The 21,248-nt window shown below is 41.6% G+C and overlaps 2 protein-coding genes across 5 annotated transcripts in view; both read right to left on the bottom strand.

Moving 5' to 3' along the window:
- Window positions 1-5,107: 5,107 nt before the first annotated feature.
- On the bottom strand, window positions 5,108-7,033 carry LOC114448921 (endothelin-1). Its single transcript, XM_028426166.1, has 5 exons — window positions 6,912-7,033; window positions 6,346-6,517; window positions 6,054-6,161; window positions 5,427-5,480; window positions 5,108-5,358 (listed from the first exon to the last, which is right to left on the bottom strand). The coding sequence occupies exons 1-5, from the start codon at window positions 6,967-6,969 to the stop codon at window positions 5,289-5,291; spliced, it is 462 nt and encodes a 153-aa protein (XP_028281967.1). The 5' UTR covers window positions 6,970-7,033; the 3' UTR covers window positions 5,108-5,288.
- A 5,139-nt stretch (window positions 7,034-12,172) lies between these two features.
- hivep3b (HIVEP zinc finger 3b) overlaps window positions 12,173-21,248 on the bottom strand; it is a 34,582-nt gene continuing 25,506 nt past the window's right edge. For 3 of the 4 annotated variants that reach the window (XM_028424654.1, XM_028424656.1, XM_028424655.1), the window contains 6 exons: window positions 19,140-21,134; window positions 18,818-18,966; window positions 15,304-15,479; window positions 15,094-15,195; window positions 13,746-14,383; window positions 12,173-13,565 (listed from right to left, as the gene is read on the bottom strand). In XM_028424654.1, coding sequence (XP_028280455.1) covers window positions 12,906-13,565; window positions 13,746-14,383; window positions 15,094-15,195; window positions 15,304-15,479; window positions 18,818-18,966; window positions 19,140-21,134 — 3,720 coding nt within the window. In that variant the 3' untranslated portion in view covers window positions 12,173-12,905. The remainder of the gene's footprint in view (window positions 13,566-13,745; window positions 14,384-15,093; window positions 15,196-15,303; window positions 15,480-18,817; window positions 18,967-19,139; window positions 21,135-21,248) is intronic. The other variant, XM_028424657.1, reaches the window with a different exon arrangement.

Genomic DNA, 21,248 nt, shown 5'->3' on the forward strand with positions numbered 1-21,248 from the left:
TAAATAAATAAATAGTCAGGAATAACTAATAAATCAGGAATGTTAGTGGTTGAGCATTGTCTTTGTGATTTTTATAAAGTTTATTAATTTGTTTATTCACATTGCGTCTTTTAAAATATACTGTCTTGAGTCACATATTATCTTGTTCAGATCTTTACTTTTAAAAGATAGCAATAAACACAACAGCCCACTTGTTTGGCTGAAATGATTGATGTCTGAGTTTATGGTAGACACAGGCCCTCTACTGGCCAACTGCAGTAACACCAGGCTTCTCCATTCAGGGAGCAAATGTACCCTCAGACAACAGTTTCACTTAAGGAGTTTCAGAAGGTTTTGTTTGAGACTACTCTGTGGAAGGCTCCTTACTTAATAACACAACAAACAAATGATTATAAGGAAGCATTTGAAGGTCAAACCAAGAAAAAGTTTGTTTGATGTAACACATTTAATTATTGCAAATAATTCATGAAACTCATATTGGAAAAATTAATTGTATTTGTTATCACATCATACAAATAAGACATATTATGTTACAACTTGGATGAGCAGATTAGAGGCTATAGCAATGACAGAAAATACATCAGCCTTTATATTTAATATAAATGATGGACCGGACTGACACTCCAGTACAACTAAAGCTCTGAACAAATGGGCCTTGAATTCCTTATGTTTGTATTCCTTAATTAAAAAATGTCTGATGTGCACATATTATGTATGATTCTAACTTTTATTTCTCTTCATACATTTCAGTCTGCAACAACAGACTTCCTCTTCTACTTATAATCAAATATTTATAGTGACCTGGAAGTAGATAGCACAACGTGTGGTGCTCAAACATCTTTTGTAATGCAACATTTATTTGATTGAACACATCTGTAAGAGCATCATCAGATTTAGAGTTTATAAAGTGAACACTTTTGTTAGAAAATGACTCAGTAAAGAAGGCACATTTTGTAATGTTGGAATGAAGGTGACGTTCTGCACAGTAACACACAGCTCCAGTATTTTTATAGAGGCCCTTAATGCCTCTATAAAGGACTTGCTGATATCTCAGAGAGAAACAGACACCACTGATAAACTGACGTAGATAGATGAAGCACTTTCCTTGGAATAACTTTAATGCTTAAATATCTCTTTTGATTACAGTTAGATCACTCCATCCCTTTGCACTTTGTCCTATGCCCTACTTTGTTAGTCATTCCTTTAACAAACAGCAAAGGTAGCACACAGTGCTGCACAGTGTGCAGTTTTCCTGCATGGGTTCAAGTGGTTCCGATGTTGACGGTGAGGAGGACGGGCAGCTGCCTCTGCCTGCGCAGAGAAACATGATCTTTGTGGCCTGGTGGTAAAGAATCGTTGCAATGCACCGCAGAGGGTAAAACACACACTTGTTATGCCGTAAGGGTTAGTTTATGTTTTTGACTGTAAGATCCGCTACACAGTCTTTCTGGAAAACAACCCCCAGCAACAGTTGTGAGTGTGTGTATAAAGCATGTGTGTGTGTGTGTGTGCAGATGGGTGAGACACACTCTGGGAACAGCTGTGGAATATTTGACCACATCTGTGATCTTTAAAAGCAGAGTCCAGCCGCTGCTTGGATGTCTATAATATATAGGTTACGCTCCTTTATCATAACAAACATAAGTGACTTAAGTTACTATGCACCCATTTTTTTTATGTTTTTAAAGCAAGTTTTCACTATGTGAGCACAATTTTCTTGATTTCCTGCTTTTTTTCACTCACACAGCTGAAAACACGTTTGATGCAGAAGGTTATTTTAGGACAGGAACATGCTGTTACCAATTATGATCAATGCCAGCTGGCTCTGAATCTGAAACACCCTTTGTGTAAATCTGAACACACTGAAAACATTTAAAAGATCTGGTGAATCATCATTTGTTTGTTTTATCTTAGGTGATGTGAACATCTGAAACGAATGATGATAAATGCCACTGTTATATTCTGTGAAATGAATACATGAGATTCCAATAGACCATCGCTCATCTATAATCTGCTCAGTGATCATTTCTAGCATGAACTGTATCTTGTTTCTATGTGTGTGTATTCTACATGAACCCAACCACAATGTACAGTATACAAATCTATCAGTTACATAATATTTGGAGAGCTGCCAGTGTGTTAACATTAAGAGCAGTAGTAGAAAGCTGCACTGCAGAGAGTACACAGTTTCATCATACCGTACATACAGTACCTGCAGGAGGAACTCTATATACTCCCAGTTATGTTGTTTTATTCTGGAAAAAAATGTGAAAAATGAGTTATGACCTAATGTTTCAACAAGTGTAGTCAAACCAGTGTTTGTGTTTCATATGATAATACTCAGAGAGCAGACACATAAATAGTTTGGCTGAGTGTGTAGAAGCAGGACAGGCCGATACTGCCAAATATAATGAACTACATGTGAACATTTGTCTTTGACTTTAAAAGTCCTGACTTGTAAAATTATATAATACAAAGATCTTAACAGGTTAAAACAAAACTGTTGAGTCAACAAACCAGTTGGTCTTTGTCATAATAAATCTTATAATCACACAGACCATGTAGGTCAGGGGTCTCAAACGTGCGGCCGATATTTTGTGGCCCCCCACTTGACATCAAAGTTTAGTGTTAGTGTTGTGTTTATAGTGTTTATATTGTTTTATCACTTATGGGCTACCATAGCTCAGGCATGTTAGCCAACTAAGAGGTTCTGAGGTTCTATGTTCTGAAGAACTGTTCATGCTCTGACCTGTTGAAGATTGGGGAGATTGGACCAGTTGTACTTTTTTTTGAATATTTGAAATCCTTTTTTTTGTGGAATACTTGATTGCGGCCTAGCCTCTACCCCCAGATAGGTTGAATTTGAGACCCCTGATGTAGGTGAATTTTTATTTGATTTTTAGTGGAAACATGGATGAACTTTATGCTATTTAGGATTTTTTTATAATACATTTTATTGTAAATGGTCACATCTTCTCCATTGCCTCAAACCTGTAGCTTCAGGTATATTTGTTTATGTTATGCTGTAAAATAGCATAAGTCATTCACATGGCTAATTCTGCTCATTAAACACAGCAGCATCATATTGCATGCACCTGTTTCTGCTATTGTTTTAACCTGTTTATGTATTCTTCCTTAGAAGAACAAAAGCTTAGAACAAAAACATTTCACCTTTGGTTGCCACAGAGCAGCTCTGCAGTCACGTACTGTGGATTTCAAGTAGCTAAACAAGCCAAACAACACAATGCCAGAGCCAGCAGCCAAAGCAGGCCCAGGAGAACAGCAGGGTCACTGGGTTTGTCGGACAATAGTAAAAAAATTGAAAAAAAGAGCGGCGGGAGAAAAGGTGAGAGTTAGTTTGTTTGTGTTGGAAGTAGAAACTTCCTGTTTTGGAGTTCACAGCCTGTTGAAGCTGATACAATAGGTATAATACAATAGGTCAGCCATGCCCCCAAAAGCCTCCTGTATGTACAGTATGATCATAAGAATCAACAGGTTATTATAAAATGTAAAGAACCAAAGCTAATATATCTGTGCAGCCACAATGCAGCAGTAAGAAGAAGAAGACTATTCTGTTTTTATACTATAAACTTGCAATAAAAGGAAGCTAATTTGTTTCGTTAAAAATATTAATTTGCTATTAACCGCACTTCAAATTATTTGATCAACATCTCAGCCGCACACTGTTGTCCATTGTTTTTGGAAGAATTAGATTAGAGACCATTCACATTTTACTGCTTTCACTGCTCATTTGTTTCAGAACAAAAGGAAGCTGAGCTACATCTACACATGTATGTGTGTATGTAGCTGGAAACCAGTAAACTTCATCCATCTGTGGTGAGTAGAGCACATCACTGGTGTCTCTCCTGTTCCAGCACCATGGACAGAGTTCTGCCACTGAGGCAAAAAGCTGGATTCACAAAGCTGAGCTCAGACTCTGAGATGTCCTCATATCAGTCAAACATTCAGCATGTGTCTGTTTTTACTGTTGTTTGGGCCCTTTGACAGCTGTGATAAGGAAATGCCCCAATTTAAAATGAATCAGCACAGAACATAAGCTCCCAGTATGGACTTCCTGCTGTTTTGCCATTTTGTTGACCAGTCGGTTTGAATATAGTGACAACAACATCTTTACATCTGTGCTTGGGACTGTTTGGCAAAAGACAGCTGCAGCTTTTTTTTGCAAAATAACGGTATAACAGGAATGAATTGTAATGCAGTCAAGCAGGGTAAACCTACTTCTGAAACACTTGGGTGTTATCATTCATCAGCTCCATCAGACAGCGAAAGCAGGTCGGGTCATTGCCTTATTCTTAAGACGACAGGTGAGTCGTCTCTCTTCGGCTCCAGCCTCCGTCTGCCTTTTCAGGTGTGTGTGTGGACAGTACGTGCAGCACTCAAGAAGGAACATGGGGTGACTTGGCCACTCTGTACCTCTCTCTTTCTCACCCCGCCTGAGTTATAAAACGCTGCATTCTTTCTGTAGATCCCTGTGATAACACGGGCTGTGCTGCCTTTGAATGGCAGGTGAAATTATTATTGATGTGAGCCGTGAATTCCTGAGCCATTCATCCATGTCAGGCCTCCTTTTGAACTCAGAAATGTGTTTGCTTGTCACACAATTGAATCACACATGCCGCCTAAGAGGATTTATTTTCCCTCAAATAATTTTTGGCGCATGGTTTTTTCACAGTAATCACTTTATTTGCTTTTCTAAAGCAAACAGAAAGAAAGCTATACATTACAGAGTAGAAGAAAAACACAATCAATAGACAATCAATTACAACTAATTTATTTAATTTTGCACAACATACAGAAACACATTTAACATGTCCTGTGTCAAAGGTCATTCTAAGAGTTGTAGGTGAATAAAGACTATATATATATATATATTGGCAAAAACATGGCCAGCAGGTCAGAATCGCTGCACTTGTATCCACATCTCTTTCCCTCTGATACATCCTCATAAATCAGTGTTAACCTGGCCTGTCTGTGCAGTGATACACAACTGTTCTGCCTTAGACAGCCAGAGTCAAACATTAACCTCCTATCAAGTCTAATCATCCGCGCATGTTTCCATTCTACCAAACTTCATCATGTTCTCCACCCATACATCCGGCTGCGGGTACAAACCGCCGTCTCAGTGGCACTTTGGCCTCCCGGCGTCGGAGGCTGTATCTCTCAGCAGCCCTTTGTCGTCCTCCTCCCTGTCATAGGAGTGCCATTTGTTCAGGTGCTCGTTGCTACCTTTTTTTTTAGACCCTTCAATAACTTAGCAGCTGCAGCATTTAGCACGTATTCATCCTCTGATCCACAAACGACACAGCTGAATCCTGTCCATACAAAGTCCTCTTTGATCTGCAGGCAACAGAAAGTAAGTCACTGACTCAAAATTAATCAAAGGTGAAGTTTTTTTTAAATGTCACCTGATGATGTTTAGCATGTGGCGCTGCCTTCTTCTCAATGATTTGACTTCAAAGCTGCATGCAAGAAAACAGTACAAAAGTTACAACAGTTACTTAGGCAATGTTTGTCACTTTGAACGTTTTATTGATATTGCTTCAGTTAAAGAACACCCACATTAAGGCACCCAGATCCCTTAAAAACTTATCTTTACAGGTTCAGTAAATGTTTTATTTTACAACAAAACAGCAATCAGCAGTCACGGAGACCTAGAAAACATTTTTTTCTTACTATCTTCTTCTGTTCTGCATTTAAAAATCCTTCCGGTGGTGACATTACATATTTGTCAAATTTGTTCTTTGCTCAGCTTTTCATTGCCTCGGCCCGTCTCCACGGCCCACAGTGGCATTTCAAAACAACCTGTCTGAACTTTGTGCACTGAGATTATCCCTCTCCCTCAGGCCCTGCAGCTGCACTGTTTTGATGATCACACCATTTGGATGAAACATAGTCCAAACACATTTAGGCTAATAATAGCATGAGCTACTCCCTCATTCTTCAACACATCCTCCTCCTCATACGGCGGGAATTTCTGCTGTTGCTTGACAACATGGTTTTTGCATGCATGCGACACTCAGGTCTTGACTCACCTGCAAAAGTTGGCACAGGTTTGATCATCAAGGGTGGCACAGGTACAGCGTCTTGTGGACCTTCTACGTCGAGACAGAGCACCACCTAGACCGTAAACTGTTGTCTTGCTGCAGGGAGAAAAAAAACACAGAATCATGATATAAACACTCTGCAGACTTTGCTCCTTTACACCTTGCCACTGCCCATGTAAAATGATAAGTTGTCCTGAACCTTCTGACCTGTTTAAGTGTTTTTATTCATCCACACCAATATGCTTTTACTTAAAACATGTCTCGTTCTTGTTATGCTCACCTAGGTGTATTGACCCAGATGATGTCCAAATGGCAGAAGTAATGGCACTCAGAGTCCATCAGGTTACTGCAGGCACAACGTTTAGTTCTCATGTGGTGAGTTGCGACACCGTCTACAGCCTCCACTTCCAGCTGTTTCATCACCGGAAGACCCAAACCTGGCCAGAAACAAACTAAATAAATAAATAAAGGACAATGACTTGATGTACAGTGAATGGCATCCATACAACACGAAAACCAACACAAATGTTTTCTTAATGCATCTATGAATGAAAAAATGTCTGAAAAAAATAAAGTTAGGAAGTTAATATTTAGCAAAAGGAAAAATTTGTACTTTAAATGGATCCTATTATATTTTTTCGCATATTATATTTTATATTTTTATTATATTTTTTGCCACAATGTATGTTCACCATCATACAGTGTGACAGCAGTCTGTACATTCTGTCAAAAAACAAAAAAAAATGTTTCTTATCTTATAGCAGAAGAAGGCTACCTTATGTCACACACATCCGGCTGTAATAAGTAAATATATGTTTTATATGACACATAAAAAAGCAGACTTACCATCTTGTATTGAAGCCCATAGTGTGACCAGAAGAAGAATGCTGCTGTGAGAAGACATATCTGATAGGTTAGAGCTCTGCAGAGATTATTTTTCAAACAGCTGCTGCTGTGGTTTATTCTAGAGGTGTCTGAACTCTGTCACTCTTTTATTCTGCTCCTCTCCTCTCTCTCCTGCTGTGTCATAGTAAAAGCTCCACCCACGTCTGCCTGTCATGGAGCCATGGTGTACGACCCCAGGGTGTTCAGACCTGTGACACATTCCAGGAATATCTGCTGCTTTGTAGCTGTGTGACTGACACAGATCCTGTTCAGAGATGGCTGCTGTTTTTATATCTGCTGTTTGCCTTTAAATGAGGAATGGTCTAAGACACACAAGGACATGAGACTGCCTAACATATCAGATCTGATTAAAAATGTCTTAAAATACAGCACTTAAGTATATATATACTTATTTACCATCCACTAAGGAAAAATAGTGGGATGGAACAAATGCAATACATCCCTGTGACTGCTGGAAACACACGTGGGAGGAAATTAGAGGGGAGATGCAGTGATATGCTGGTGTGTAAGAGAAACATTTACATTTACATTTCATTGAACCATTCTCTCTAGTTAAATGTAAATAAATACAATTAAATTAAATAAAATTAACCTTCATGATATCTGCTCAGGAGGCGATAACACAGCTCATCTTTGCCGACACGCTCCTGGGTCATGTCACACCCACATGTTGAAAAGCCAGGTCAGCCATGCCAGACTCATGCAGATAACCAAATGGCAGCCTTTGCATGTAAATGTAGTGGAGTGAATACATGTTCAGGTCAGCAGAGCTGATATCATCTTTACAGATGTCATTTCACAAAAGAATCATGGTTGATCAATTTTCTGACACAGAATTTGACTAATAAATAGGAACATTTGCTGCGTGTTAAGCAGTCATGTTATGTCACAGTGTACTCAGCAGATTTTTTTCCAGTGGAATACTGAGTGTAAGGAGCAGGCGGTGCTCTGTTAAAGATGGATGATAGATGGGTTGGATGTATGTGTAACCATTTAACAGAATAAACATGTTTATTTACTATAATAATATTCCATTAAACCTGACACCTGAGCATACAGAAGAAGCAGACAGCAGGCTGTACTTTATCTCTGGGTGGTGAGGAAAGCACCTGTGACTAGAACAACTGCGAACGATACAATAAAAAAAAAACGAGATGCATCGATTATTAAAAGTTACAATGGTACCAATATTTTTATAATTAAGTGGATTCTGCATGTATTTGTACATGTAAGAAACCGAATAAGTTGTTATTTTTAGACATTTTAATCCAACTAAATTCTAAGGATCTAAGTTATGTTAACGTGCAAAGCGGATGGAGCTATACTGTGGTATGTGCTCCTGGAGCGTAATGATTTTGCATGGGCACACTGTTCAATACAATCATGGCGGATCTACTCACCTGTCAATTACTATATATACCATTTTAATACAATGATTCTAAGTGTAAAAGTCAGAACACTTTCTGTGCCTGTGCTTGTCCTATCATGCCTCTTATGTAAGCATAGCCAGACTGTGGTGGACCATGACTAACCTAGTTATTCATGTCTCTGTATACATGACCACTGACTCTGTGTTCGGTAACCTGAGTAAGATGTCTACATGCAGCAGTATCCTGGTTTTTCTTGGAATGCTCCAGGTACCATATCCAGGTTTTTCAATATTAGGATATGGTCTTACTGAACCCAGGATAATTCATTTAGATGCACAGATCATAACCAGGACTTTTGTTGAAAGTTAATTTTATGTCCAGCACATAATTAACATATAGTTAAAATTAAATGTTTAGGTCAGCTGAAATTATAAGAAAAATTAGATCCAATCGATGCTGAAACCAAACCATAAGAAGGACATGAAGAAACTCAGTTCCTTCAATGTCTGCAGCAGGAGGCTCCATATGTTCTACCAGTCTGTCATGGCGAACACCATCTTCTTTGCTGTGGTGTGCTGGGGATCAGGCATTAAAGCAAAGGACGCCAACAGACTGGACAAACATATTAAAAAGGCGGGGTCTGTTGTTGGCTTTAAGCTTGCCAACTTGGAGGAGGTGGCGAGGGAAAGAGTGCTGGCTAAACTGCTGTCAATCATGGACAATCCCTCCCACCCTCTGTCCTGTGTGGACAGACTGAGAAGCAGCTTCAGCAACAGACTCCTGCTGCCCCGCTGCTCTAAGGAACGGTACAGGAAGTCATTCCTGCCGTCCGCCATCAGACTGTATACGGTAACTCATCTGTGACTGTCAGAGCTATGCTCACAAACTCGGACTAAAGCATCATCACAGGTGCATTTTAAACTTCTCAGTTACATTAACTGTGTTTTTATCTTTTTATCTTCTCTTTGATCTGCTTCTATATGTGTGTATGTACATATTCTTTTTTTTGTTGTTGCTGTCATGTGCGTGTATGTGTATACAAGATTTTCTTTGCTTGTGTTTATTGTATTTATTTTTAAAATGCTGCTACTACAACTTAATTTCCCCACAGGGATTAAAAAAAATAATCCTAATCTTAATCTTAATAATCCTGGGTCTAAATTCTAACCATCAATAATCTTTGGAGTTGAAGAATGTATTTCGGTATCTGTTTGTACCCTGTTCCTGTGGGGGAGTGGAGAATATTTTCCTCTTACATAAAGTTGTGTAGTTTGAATGACCTGTGCCAAACACACTGCTTCACACTGTGGTGTAGATTCTTCACATTCTTGCACCAGAAGTTATGAGTTCAGTTCCCTCGGGGGCACAGATGTGTTCCTCTCCAAAAAGGGATCAACCCATCATGTAAAGCAGAGAAAAGAATGGTAAGTAACAATGTGTCTTTTATTATTATTATACAGGCGCACACACCTAATGTCTGCAGGCTTCTGTTCGGGAGGCTGTTGATTTTTAATTAGCAATGCAGCCTCCTCAGGTGACTCCTCTGAGAACTGTTCTCAGCATGTTTAGGAGCTTTAGAGAAGGGAGAATCACTCCCTTTAAATGATTTTTGATTCCTAAAAATACACCTTGTTGGTTTTGTAACTTTTGTAACAGTCAAGGGTTTAAATTACACAAACTGTCATCTTATGGCTTCTGATCCACAAACCTGCACACTAAGCTTTATGTAACCACTGTTTTGATGTTCTGGGATGAGTGAGAGACACACTGCTGTGAATGGATAGGCACATTTTTTGTTATTAACTTATTATATATACATCCGCTATAACATAAACACAATAGTTTCAGCTTGCTTGACATCATTTATAATCTGTCATGTTTGTTCTTTGTAATGTGTTATGTTTGCTGCATGTTTGTTCCTCTCTCTTTCATCCGCTCTGTCCTGTCTACCTCTTCCTCTCCGTCTTTACCCGGCTGGATATCAGCAGGAAGGTTCTCCCTTATGAGCCGGGTCCTGCTTAAGGTTTCTTTTTGTTTCTTCCCACTGCTGCTCTTAAGGGGGTTCAGGCTCTGGGTTTCTGTAAAGCAGCTTGGCTCTTTAAATGTGTTTTAACAGGTACAGATGGGCTGGCTGGATAATCTGTTGACAAGAATTATATCAAGTAATTCTGAAGCAGAAATAACCACGCAGGCCTGAATCACTTTTTGGCAGGCGGAGAATGCAGTTTTTAAGACAATCTCGAGCACCGTATCAATAAAAAACGATGGCAGATTTCTGGATGTGAGAAAACCCATAGCCCAAATAGCTGACCAGAGTTCTTGGAATTTATAGCATGTCACAAGTTCACAGTATCTTAGAGCAGATAAGGTGAATTTATTTTAAAAGGTGTGTTTACCCCAATCAAAAGTTAAACCAGTTAACCTGAATGCAACAAGTGATTCTAGTGTTTCTCTAATCAGACGTAGGGCACATCCTGTGCCTGATGCATGGACTGCAAGGGATGAGAACAATACACAGATGGACTTCTAGGGTGGGTGACCTCTAGTGGTGAGGCCATGGAACTGTCTAAATACAACAGAAGAGATCCAAAGTTCCAACTGTGGCAAACCTGGACATAAGTGGTCAGAGGATTGTTTGGATGCATGGAAATGATTTTAATCACACAACCCTACTCACTAACACCCCAACCAGTGATGGAAGTTAACTAAGTGTTTTCACCTTGTACACTAAAGAAAAACTTTGGTGGTTGATACAACACAGGTGCAATAATTTGCAATATCCCATCTGTGTATCAATAACTATGCTGGTGTGCAATGTTTGTATATAATTCCTCTAATCTTTTCTTTTTATTCTGCTTAATTCTTGCTCTGACTGTCGGTGTGTATTACTGCTGGTACCCGAATTTCCCTGAGGGACTTTCCCGAATGGATTAATAAAGTATATTCTATTCTATCCATTCTACTCTGATGGATTTATAGCTATAAGTAGCAAATGTTGTACTTTCTTCCAGACTACATTATCTGACAACTTTTTAAAGGTGAAGATTTAACAGCTTGGATAATAAAGAAGCTTATAAAATATAACACACCATTGCAAATAATACAAATAGCATTGTGTAGCTGAGACCACCATTCAGATGTCTACAAGTTGTTACACGATCCACCAAATATTCATTTTTATCTCTAAACATCTCACAGTTAAATTCTGTGTTAAAATAATTCAATCTCAGCAAAAATGAAGCAGTAAGATAGATTTGCTCCTCTGCTCTTCAATTCACATTTATTCAAACTAGCTCCACCTCCACCAACTACAACAGTAATATGCTGCTTACACACCGATGCTTCGCCATTGATCATCATATCAGTTCAGTCAGAGGGACCAAACTGCTTTTACTACATTCTACTGTTAACATGTCACCTTAGCACCTTGTGATGTCAACCACATCACAAAGCATTATCTGTTGACATGCTTAGCAAAACAAATGAGACACTGCTCAACAGTTTTAAACAAATAGTTTATAGAGGGGAGAAAGTCAAATTCCAAAAGTAAATAGACACACTGGACCACCAATCACAAAACAAATGTAGATGTATGATAATATTTTGTGCGTTTGTAGTTTAAACTCCTGTGCTGTGAAAAAATGGAAGAACGGCACAACCTCGAAGGAGTCTGGTGCAAGTTTTATTTTTTCAATGACTACAAATTTTGCTGTGTGAAATCTGCAGGGCACTTAAATCTTCTGGTACCGGCCAAACTCTCATTTTTGTCACTAGTTTGGGAACATCATGAAAAAGACACACAGATGTAACAAAAAGTTTGTTTTTTTTCCCCCCATAACAAAAACGTAAAAAAAAAACAAAACAAAAAACTTGCAAACAATGATCATTGTCATCAAATAACAATAAATAAGGAGCACTCTTCCCTGTACATACATATGTTCTAATCTAAAGTTTTTTTGTAATAAAAATAGAACTTCAGTGCATTTCCTTTTTGCGGCTCCTTCAATGTCATCTCACCATGAGACTCTGTTAACCCTGGCAATTAAAGCAATGGCCTTAAGAACAATCAAAACACCAAATATTACCCCTCCCGATGAACAAACACAAAAAGCAGATATAAAATTTCACAGCCTTCTCTTTGTCTATCTAGACTGTACATCTCAAAACACAAACCTGGACAGAAAAGGCACAAGTAACTACAATTTGAGTAATACTGGACAAACAAAAATGGAATTCTTTGTGATGAAAGATTTTGGTCATTTACAAATTTATTTATATTCCTTTTACATTTGTTTTAAACAGACATTAAGATTATCAGTATCAATATAGATACACGAGGAATATATTTATATATAATTTATATAGAGAGATTTACAGAAACGTTATTTTCACAAAGAAAAAGTGCATTTTTATAACAAACCTGAATATTGCCAAAAAAAACAAACATTTAAGTTAACAATAGTATTGAAAACTGTATAAAAACAAAGCTATTAAAAAAACAAAACTAGTGTAGCAACCAATAAAGCAAAAATGGGATGCAGGATGCATCAAGGTGTAGACACTGTTAAGTGCTCTGGTCTGTCCTGGTTGAGTCTTCTTCAGCTCCTCTCTCCACCAGATCACCACCAGGTGGTAGTTCCTCCCTCTCTGGCTGCTGTCCAATGACGCGCGGGGCTACGGGGGGTGCAAGGCTGACGACTGCTCTTGAACGACTGTCCCTGGCGTACTGTTCGGTGGTCTCAGTAGCCGACCTGCGTGGGTGGACGGAGCTTTGCGAGCTGCCATATTGCTTTGAGTCTGTGGTCTCCAAATCTGTTTTGGAAATTGTTAGTGCTGTGCTAAGACCGCGCTGCCCTGACTGGCTGGTTCCTGCTGCCTGGTACTCTGACCAGTGGTCTCCAGGAGTCCTAAGCCCTTGAGTCCTGGGGGTCCCGCCCCAGTATGATTCAAACCTGGCCAGTGAAGGCCCTTCCAGTGGGGGAGATGTTGGGGACGAAGGGGTAGTTGGGTGGGACCTTGGTCTGGCCTGTACCATTTGGATCCCTCCGATTGGGATCATCAGATAGGGGACCCTGGCCTGTTGGGAGTGCATGGGAAGATGGCTGAAGAGGTTGTCTGCTGCATGGTATCCTGGATAACCACCACAGGTGGAAAGCCGAAAAGCAGCTGGAAATAAGCTGTGTTCTGACAATGCTGGCCCATCTCCTGCAGTACCAGCTTTCTCCTGTAGAGAGAGCAAACACTTTATTATTGCACTGCATGAACCTGCTCTGTCAGTACACAAAGTACTGTACACTGAGATCTTCCAGAAGGTACAGACTTAGATTGTTGGCTAAATGTTTCTTTGCAGACACAGATCTGTGACACTGCATGACATGTTAAAAACAAAAAGATTTTGATTTACCGGTTTGACATGACTGCCCCTTGTGCTGGGGCTCTCCCAGGGCAGGTGCCCAGGGGTTCTATGCTGCAGTCCAAGTGGTGAGGGAGGGGCCTGAACTTGAGATGACCGATAGCAGCTGGGTGAAATGGGACGAAGGGGAGATGGTCCTCTTTCTGGAGAGGGTGAGACATGTCGACTTGGCGAGGACAGCTCGGTCCTGGGGGAGAGGCTGTGGATGGGTGAGGACAGCTCCAAACGTGGAGAGAGACTGCGGCTGGGGGAACAGCTCTCACTGCTGGGGGAGAACGCTCTTGAAGACGCCTTCCAGCCCCGCCGAGAAAACAGCGCTCGTCTACTGCCTGGTGAGGCTGCTCGTCTGCTGGGCCACACTCCCCTCGGGGAGGGCTCCTGTCCGGGACTGGGATTGGGTGCCGGGGCTTCGGGGTCAGGAGTGCCCTGCTGAGAGTGCCTACTGCAGCTGGAGCGCCCCCCTGTTGATGGGTGGGTGTCTGATGAACAGGAGGATGGCGGGTCGTCATGGGATGCAGACTCCTCTTCTTCCTCCTCTTCCTCCTCATCATCGTCATCATCAGAGTCCACATCAGAGAACTGATGTTCCTCCTGATCTTCTGAGCCACAAACACGCTCATCACTTCCTGCTGGAGAAACACACAGATACCTTTAACACTCATATAAACTCAAAAACCTAATATACAAAATCTTGCAATACACTGACAGTCACAAAAACACATTCACAGAACAATTCTCCGGAACAAGCACAAAGGGTGAGGACAGCATGCTGTATCTTTCTGACAAACCTCACCCACCACCCATCAAAACCCGTGTTATAAATAGACTGAGGATGAAAAGGCTGGAATTTAATTGAATAGCACCATCTCTCTATTCACAAACTATCTCAACAGCCTTGTGAATGGAAAGGCAGTTTAAATGGGGCGTCCTTGGCTATGATGAGTGTAGTCTGTCAGCAAGAAAGAGACAGGAAAGAAAGAGTCAGTACAGGGCGGGGCGGGGTAGTGGAGAGAGGTCAGGGAGGAGAAGATCGTGATGTGGTTGGCTTTGAGGCTCTTTTGTGGCAGATGTAAATGTTGAGCGACATGCCAGAAACAGATCCTTGAAAACAAGGTGTAACGTCCAGGCTACATCAGGACTCTGTGGCACGCTTCTGTATTCTTCATTTATATATCTTATACTTTTGTATATTTCTCCTGAGAGGAGAATAGAACATGGTGTTGCATCAGCTGTCAGTGCTGAGCAGCTACTGTTCTTCACAGACAGAAGTTCATCCAGCTGTGTACCAACACACAGTAGAAGGGAAATGTGTCAGATGCATCCCCATCCCCCGGAGTACCTGTTTCCTCGCTCTCTGGCTCGTCCAATGAGGACTCAGATATACCCATTGCCTGGCATTTTTTCCCATGAGCCTTTGACTTCATGTGTTTTGTAAGGTTTCCTGAAAGGAACAGGAAGAGTCCTCCACTCACACAATGCAAACACAATGAAGTAAAATGTGGTCACTGGGCATGAAGTGTAACATTACATAATCAAAACAACCATTTACCTTTGGTTTTGAAGGCAAAGTTGCAGTGTTTACATATGTATGGACGTACATCAGTGTGCGTTCTGATGTGCTTTTTCAGCATGCTAGGCTTCTTACAGCGGATGCCACACTCTCCACATATGTACTGTCCCCGGCCGCGGCCTCTCACATAGACATACTCTTCAGTAGACTTATACCTACGAGAAAGAAAGACAGAGATGAGTGATTTCCTTCATGCATAACTGATGCTTGCCATTTTCATTCAAATGTGTGAGTATAGCAACATCATAGACACTTTAATTGATTCATTAATGGTTTTTTTTGCAGGGGAAAGTAAGCCTAACGTTCACATTCCTTTCAGCTTTATTCTGGTCTCTGCCAACCCCTTAAAATATTCCTGCATCTCCTGAATGGATCATAATGTTTATCTCCTTTATGGCTAGCTGACGAATACAGCTGCTGCTGACAAGTCTGATGATGAAAAAAAAATGTTCTCAAAAATGCTGCAGTTATTATTTCCCCTTTCTCATTACATAGTCATTTAAATGTGTAAATAATAAGGTCCATTAAAATACATCTTGTTCAAAAATTACCTAAAAGTATCAACATACAGTAAAAAAAATGTGTGTTGCAACTATACCTATTAGCTTAAGATAGTATCTAACTAACTAGTGCTAGCCCATACGAATATTACTTTGTAGAACAGATTCCTCAGTGGGTTATTTTTCTTTTATACAGTCTGTAAGTGTAACCCCTGTCAATCCTGTTGACAAACAGGAAATAAATGAGCAACCCTGACTCTTTTTGAGGGACCACTGGAGAGCTGGATAAACAGAAAAACCAACAGGCTGTTTGGTTTCAGTCTATCACGAAGCTGTTGCAACAAAGGGTAAATTAGGCTGAGCTGAGATGACAGGTAGGCTGGTTATTTTCCATGCTGTGTCAGTGTCTGGTGATGACAGACACAAACACCATGGTATCCACAGAAATGAAAGAAAGTCAGTCTAATAAATAAAAGACATAAAAAAAGACCCCTCTTTTGAGAAAGGTACTCCACCTTTACAAAATTGCAACTCATTGTTCTCAGTCTGATGAGAACAGCTTTAATAATAATAATAATAATAAATGTACATGTCAGTTTGTGTCAGCAGAAAAAATACATAAAAACACATACAAAACACACACACAAGACACAGGGAAACAAGGCTTTCTTTATGGAGGCGGGTTGGGGAAGCCCCACCAAAACCCCAGCAGCACCAAGTCCCTTGGCTGTTTGCTCCACTACACCCTAGGAGCACAAAGAATACCAGCTATTCTGCTGCGATTGGGTGGCCCTGCCAACAACAGCAGCAGCTAAAGAGAGGGAAGGGAAGCCTGGCTATGGCCAGCAACCTGAAATAGACACTACATATAAAAATCAAGCAACAGATTTAGGTCCAGTCTATAAAAAACATTGTTTATGCACAATCTTCATGTTTACCAAAGGGCTATTTGTGGACACAGTGGACCACAGATGTTTTAAACCTGAATGAATTGTCGTCTATGAAAACGTCCTGCTCTCACTACTCATGAAGAGACCTGCAATCCATTCTGAATTGTAAATTTCCAACATGCGTTGACTGTGTTTAATTACAGGATATGTACCACATCTACAAGAAACCAGGCTGTGAATGCTCCCTGTTGTATAACAGAGCCAGCAAATCATAACAAATTGTTACACAACTGTAAAACAGTCTCGGCAGTGACATTATGCTGTGTTCATTCAGGAGCTGGCTACTGTTTAAAAACTGGCATGTATTTTTTACCACTGCTAAAAATATCCACCCACATCGCAGAAAAATAACCACGGCAGAAGTTGCACTTCACTTATCGAGCATTAAATCAGCAGCACGCCTCTCCGTAGACTCAACTGACAACAGTGTTGCGAAGCTTTATGACTGTGGAGGGAAGAATAAAACTGCCAAGCAGAGTGTGAGTGATTGATGAAACTGTAGCTGTGAATAACACAAACTGCAGGTACCTTTCGTCAAGACAGAACATTTGACTAAAATAAATAAGCATGCTGAACGTGACACAGGAATAGGACAACCCAGTTCATTGCTGTGCTGAAACTGTTATAACAAATCTGCAATATTAACCACTTCCACCATGGCAATCAATCTGCATGTCTTCACAGAATCCAGAGGGAGACAGTTCAGCTTATGCTCACTTAGAGGGATTAAAGCCAATGTTCCACTGACTTTCATTGCCTCCAGGAAGGAACTGTGATTGTTTAATTGCTGAGATATGTGTTATTGTGTAGCATGTGTTTTCTTTAGCCGCATGCTACCATTAGGCTCAAGAAAGAAGGGATTCCTTTAAGAAATTGGATGAGGATGAAGTATGGCTACAAGATGCATATTCATAAAAGAGTGTTCTTCAGAATTAAATGAGTGGCGCACAGTTACAATTTCAAAGTCTTGAGAAAAAAAGGGAGATAGGGATAATGAGTTTTAACAGAGTCAGTGTGCAAAACAATCTGCTGAGTAGCTGTGCTTATTTGTATTCATGGAGAAAATGCAGAAGGACATCAAGGGATAGAAATACACAGAGGGGACGCAGAGGAGACTGGGAGGAGAAAAAAATAATACATGGGTAAGTAAAACTGGAAGAGCTGCCAGAGAGAAAGTGAGTGGCAGCACAAGCAGAGGGAGAAGGGTGGTACAATGGAGGCAGACGAGGAGAGAACTAAAGAAAGCTGTGGGCTGTTTATGGATGAAAAATGCACTTTCTAAATATGTGTGTGTAATGTGTGGCTGCAGATGATGAAGCCTGGTAATTAGTGCCTTATCTACTGTTAAGCAGACAACTCCTTTTCACTCAATTTGTGTGCAAGTAAGTACAAAACACAAGCCTTAATGTTAAGATGTTGACAAATACAACACTCCCCATAAACCTCACACATACCTTTAAACACATTTTCTGTGTGAATCATCTTATTTGTTCTAGAATATGTCTCTATCAGAATCAGCTGCTGGGGAAACTTTCAGCTCAAAGTTGGAGAAGAAGACAGGCTCGCTGGAAAACACCACACAGACATTTATAGAAAGCGCTAACGTGAATGTGAACAGGTCTGCACACAAACATGGTAGCCATGACGGTGATACTAACTGCTTGCACACTGTGCCTGTGTGTCTTCTCTGTAACTTTTTTTACGATATTAATGAGAGCCTCGCAGAGTGAAGTTAGAGACAACCTTTTCCCCTTCACAGCAGACACACACACAGACACACACACACTGCTATCTCTCCAAATTAACACTTCTAAAACACCGACATCCATGCCAGCAGTGAGAGGAAAAAGCTTGGCTACAGGTACAAATGAAGTCCCTGCGGGCCCCTCGGCCTCCCATCTGTTACTGTAATTCTCTGCGCACTCTTGTCAGCTCTCCATCCTTGCTGTTTTGCTGTCATCAGGCGTTGGTTTCTTTGTGACTCTGGTAATGAGGCAAACTAAAAGATGTGCATTTTAACAGTCTCATTCTTTCACTTCTTACCCTCCTTCGAAGATGCGAACACGAGAAGGCTCGCTGTGTTTGGAGGTGGACGGTCCTTCCTGTTCTTCTGTCATCTCTTTGTTTTCCAACTTTTCAGGCTTTTGCAGATCCGTTACTTCAGTGAGGGTGCTGGCTGGGGTGGCATGTACCTACACTCAAAACACACACAGAAAAAAATCAAACCAACTTCCAATAAAATGCCAGTGTTTTGTGGTTTAAAGTGTTCTGGCTAAGGCTTGTGTTTCTCTATCACTGACGATGGGTTATGCTAGCAGAAACCAATGCTAGCCTAAAGCAGAGTGTGTATTGTGTATATGTTTACCTCTGAAACACGTGGGGTCCTGCTGCTTGCAGGGGCCACTTTCCCTTTGGTTGGCGTTGGGGCAGCGGCCATGGTGTATGTCTCGGAGCTGTGTTTCTGTTTGGAACACAGCAGAGACAAGGCCACCTTGGTGCTGAGGCCTGGCAAGTTTGGGTTGTGAGCACTGACACTCCAGGTAGAATAAACCGAGGCTCGAGGGTCCCTCTGTGCAGATGGGTTGGGTTTGACATAGTTTCGGTAGCACCAGTTAACTGAGGTGGAAGTGTGGAGGCTGGGGTATGAAGGGGTGCTTGGTCTCTCAACCCCTTCCTCCACAGTTGGCACCTCTTCCTTTTTTTGACATGTCCTCTCAGTTGATTCCCTCTTCTCTTCCTTTTCCTCCCTGTTGAGTCTCCTTGGTACTTGGTCCTGCTCAGCCTCTGCTTTCACAGTTGTCTGTTCTACCTTATCTGGTTGCTTCTTCTCTGCTTCTTCCAGTTTCTTCCCAGTGGCTTTACTGTCTTCCCTTTGTCTTAACTTCAGTTCCTCTTCCTCCTCCTTCTCTTCTTCCTTATGTTGTTCCCCTTCCTCTTCCTCTTTTACCCTTTTCTGGTGACGCTGGGCCTCAGTGCTGAGCTCCAGACTGGCTGCTGGAGAAAGCATGCGTTTACTTCCTCCAGCCCCCAGAGGACCATATCCCTCCCCAGAGCCTGAGGCCAGCTCTGATGGCAAAGAAAGGGGAAGAAGGCTCTTAATGTCTGGTGAAGGAACTTTTAAGTAGGTCCTTTCCAGCTTGCCCCGCTTCACATGGCTCATGATGACCATAGCTGTGCAGCAAGATGGTTCCTGTGAGCGAGTGGAAGCCAGAATCTGAGACAGGGTGGTGTACATGGCACTGGCATAGGTAGGTATATGAGTTTGGAGGCGCACTGGCACCACAAGGGACATCACTGGTGTAAGCTGGGCTAGGCATGTAACGATGACTGGCTGTGGGTGGTGGCATGAGATTGTTACCAGTGATTGATGGGCAGAAGACATGAAAGAGGTGGGGGGTCTGATCTCTGTGGTAGGAGGGGAAGGAGCGTGTGTGTTAAATCTTGGTGGGACTGGCAAGTACAGAGCCTGCCCGACTCTTGACCTTGAGGAGAAGTGCAGCTGATGGAGCGGTATTCCCACCTGTTCTGCCATGTGAATATGTGCTGGATGTATCTGTATTGGTGGAGATCCTGTGTGTGAATGTAAGAAGGCTCTGTGGATGGTTTGGTTGGACAGTATTTCAGATATGGCTGTGGTGACAGGGAGTAGCTGGGATAGTGCTCCTGGGGGGAATGTTTGCTGGCCTCTGGGCTGCAAAGGGAGTACATCCTGAGTGGACTGAAAGGTCTGTGGCTGTAACAGCTGCAGGGCCTTTCCTGTGGCATCCAGGTTGAGCCGGGAGCTTGCCTCAGTGGAGTAGAGTGGTGGATGGCTGGAGTGGGAAGGACCAGGCTTGGGACTCTCTGCTCTGGAAAACTGACTCATGCTGCTCCCCACCTCTTGCTCAGGTTCCCCTAAGGTAGCATGCTTCACAAGAAGACACTTTCTCCTTTCTTTCCAGGAGGAAGAAGAGGGTTGTGGGGAGAGAGAACCGTAGTCAAATGACTTACTCCTGGTCTCTGAGGTCTCGTCTGTTTGTTGCGGGCTAGCTGGGGCCTGTTCTGATGCGGAGCGCCTCATCTCTTTGTAGCTTTGTTGGTGTGAAGCGGATGGCACCATCAACATCTGAGAGCTACTGGAGGCCCAAGCGGTTGACTCTGGTCTTGTTGCATCCTCAAAAGAAACAGAAAGACTTGAGATGTTGCTTTCTTGACTTGGGCTACGAGGCAGGGACAGAGACTCGAAACTAGACTCCCCAGAGGACTGGGCAGCTTCTGCTAGGCGGAGTCTTTTCTTCTTTGGTGGCAGCTTCTCTGCAGGGAGCTGGGCCAGAGTCTGGCTACGTTGAGGCCAATGGAACTCCTCTATTCTCTCTGCCTCCTAGGAGAGATAAATAGATTAATAACGATTTGGTCAGACATTTAGAGTAAAGTAAAAAATATGATCTCGACAAAACTTTAGTACTACAGTACCATACACAGCTAAATGGCCCTT

The sequence above is a fragment of the Parambassis ranga genome, chromosome 16 (genome assembly GCF_900634625.1).
Source record: "Parambassis ranga chromosome 16, fParRan2.1, whole genome shotgun sequence".
Taxonomy (NCBI): Eukaryota; Metazoa; Chordata; class Actinopteri; family Ambassidae; genus Parambassis; species Parambassis ranga.

What these genes read in the sequence shown, in the direction of transcription:
- LOC114448921 (XM_028426166.1), bottom strand. Translation starts at nt 6,969, where the DNA reads ATGTCTTCTCACAGCAGCATTCTTCTTCTGGTCACACTATGGGCTTCA. An exon ending in ATGGGCTTCAATACAAGATG is followed by an intron (nt 6,518 to 6,911) that starts GTAAGTCTGCTT and finishes TTATTTATTTAG; the next exon opens with TTTGTTTCTGGCCAGGTTTG. An exon ending in ACCTGTGCCAACTTTTGCAG is followed by an intron (nt 5,481 to 6,053) that starts GTGAGTCAAGAC and finishes TCTTGCATGCAG; the next exon opens with CTTTGAAGTCAAATCATTGA.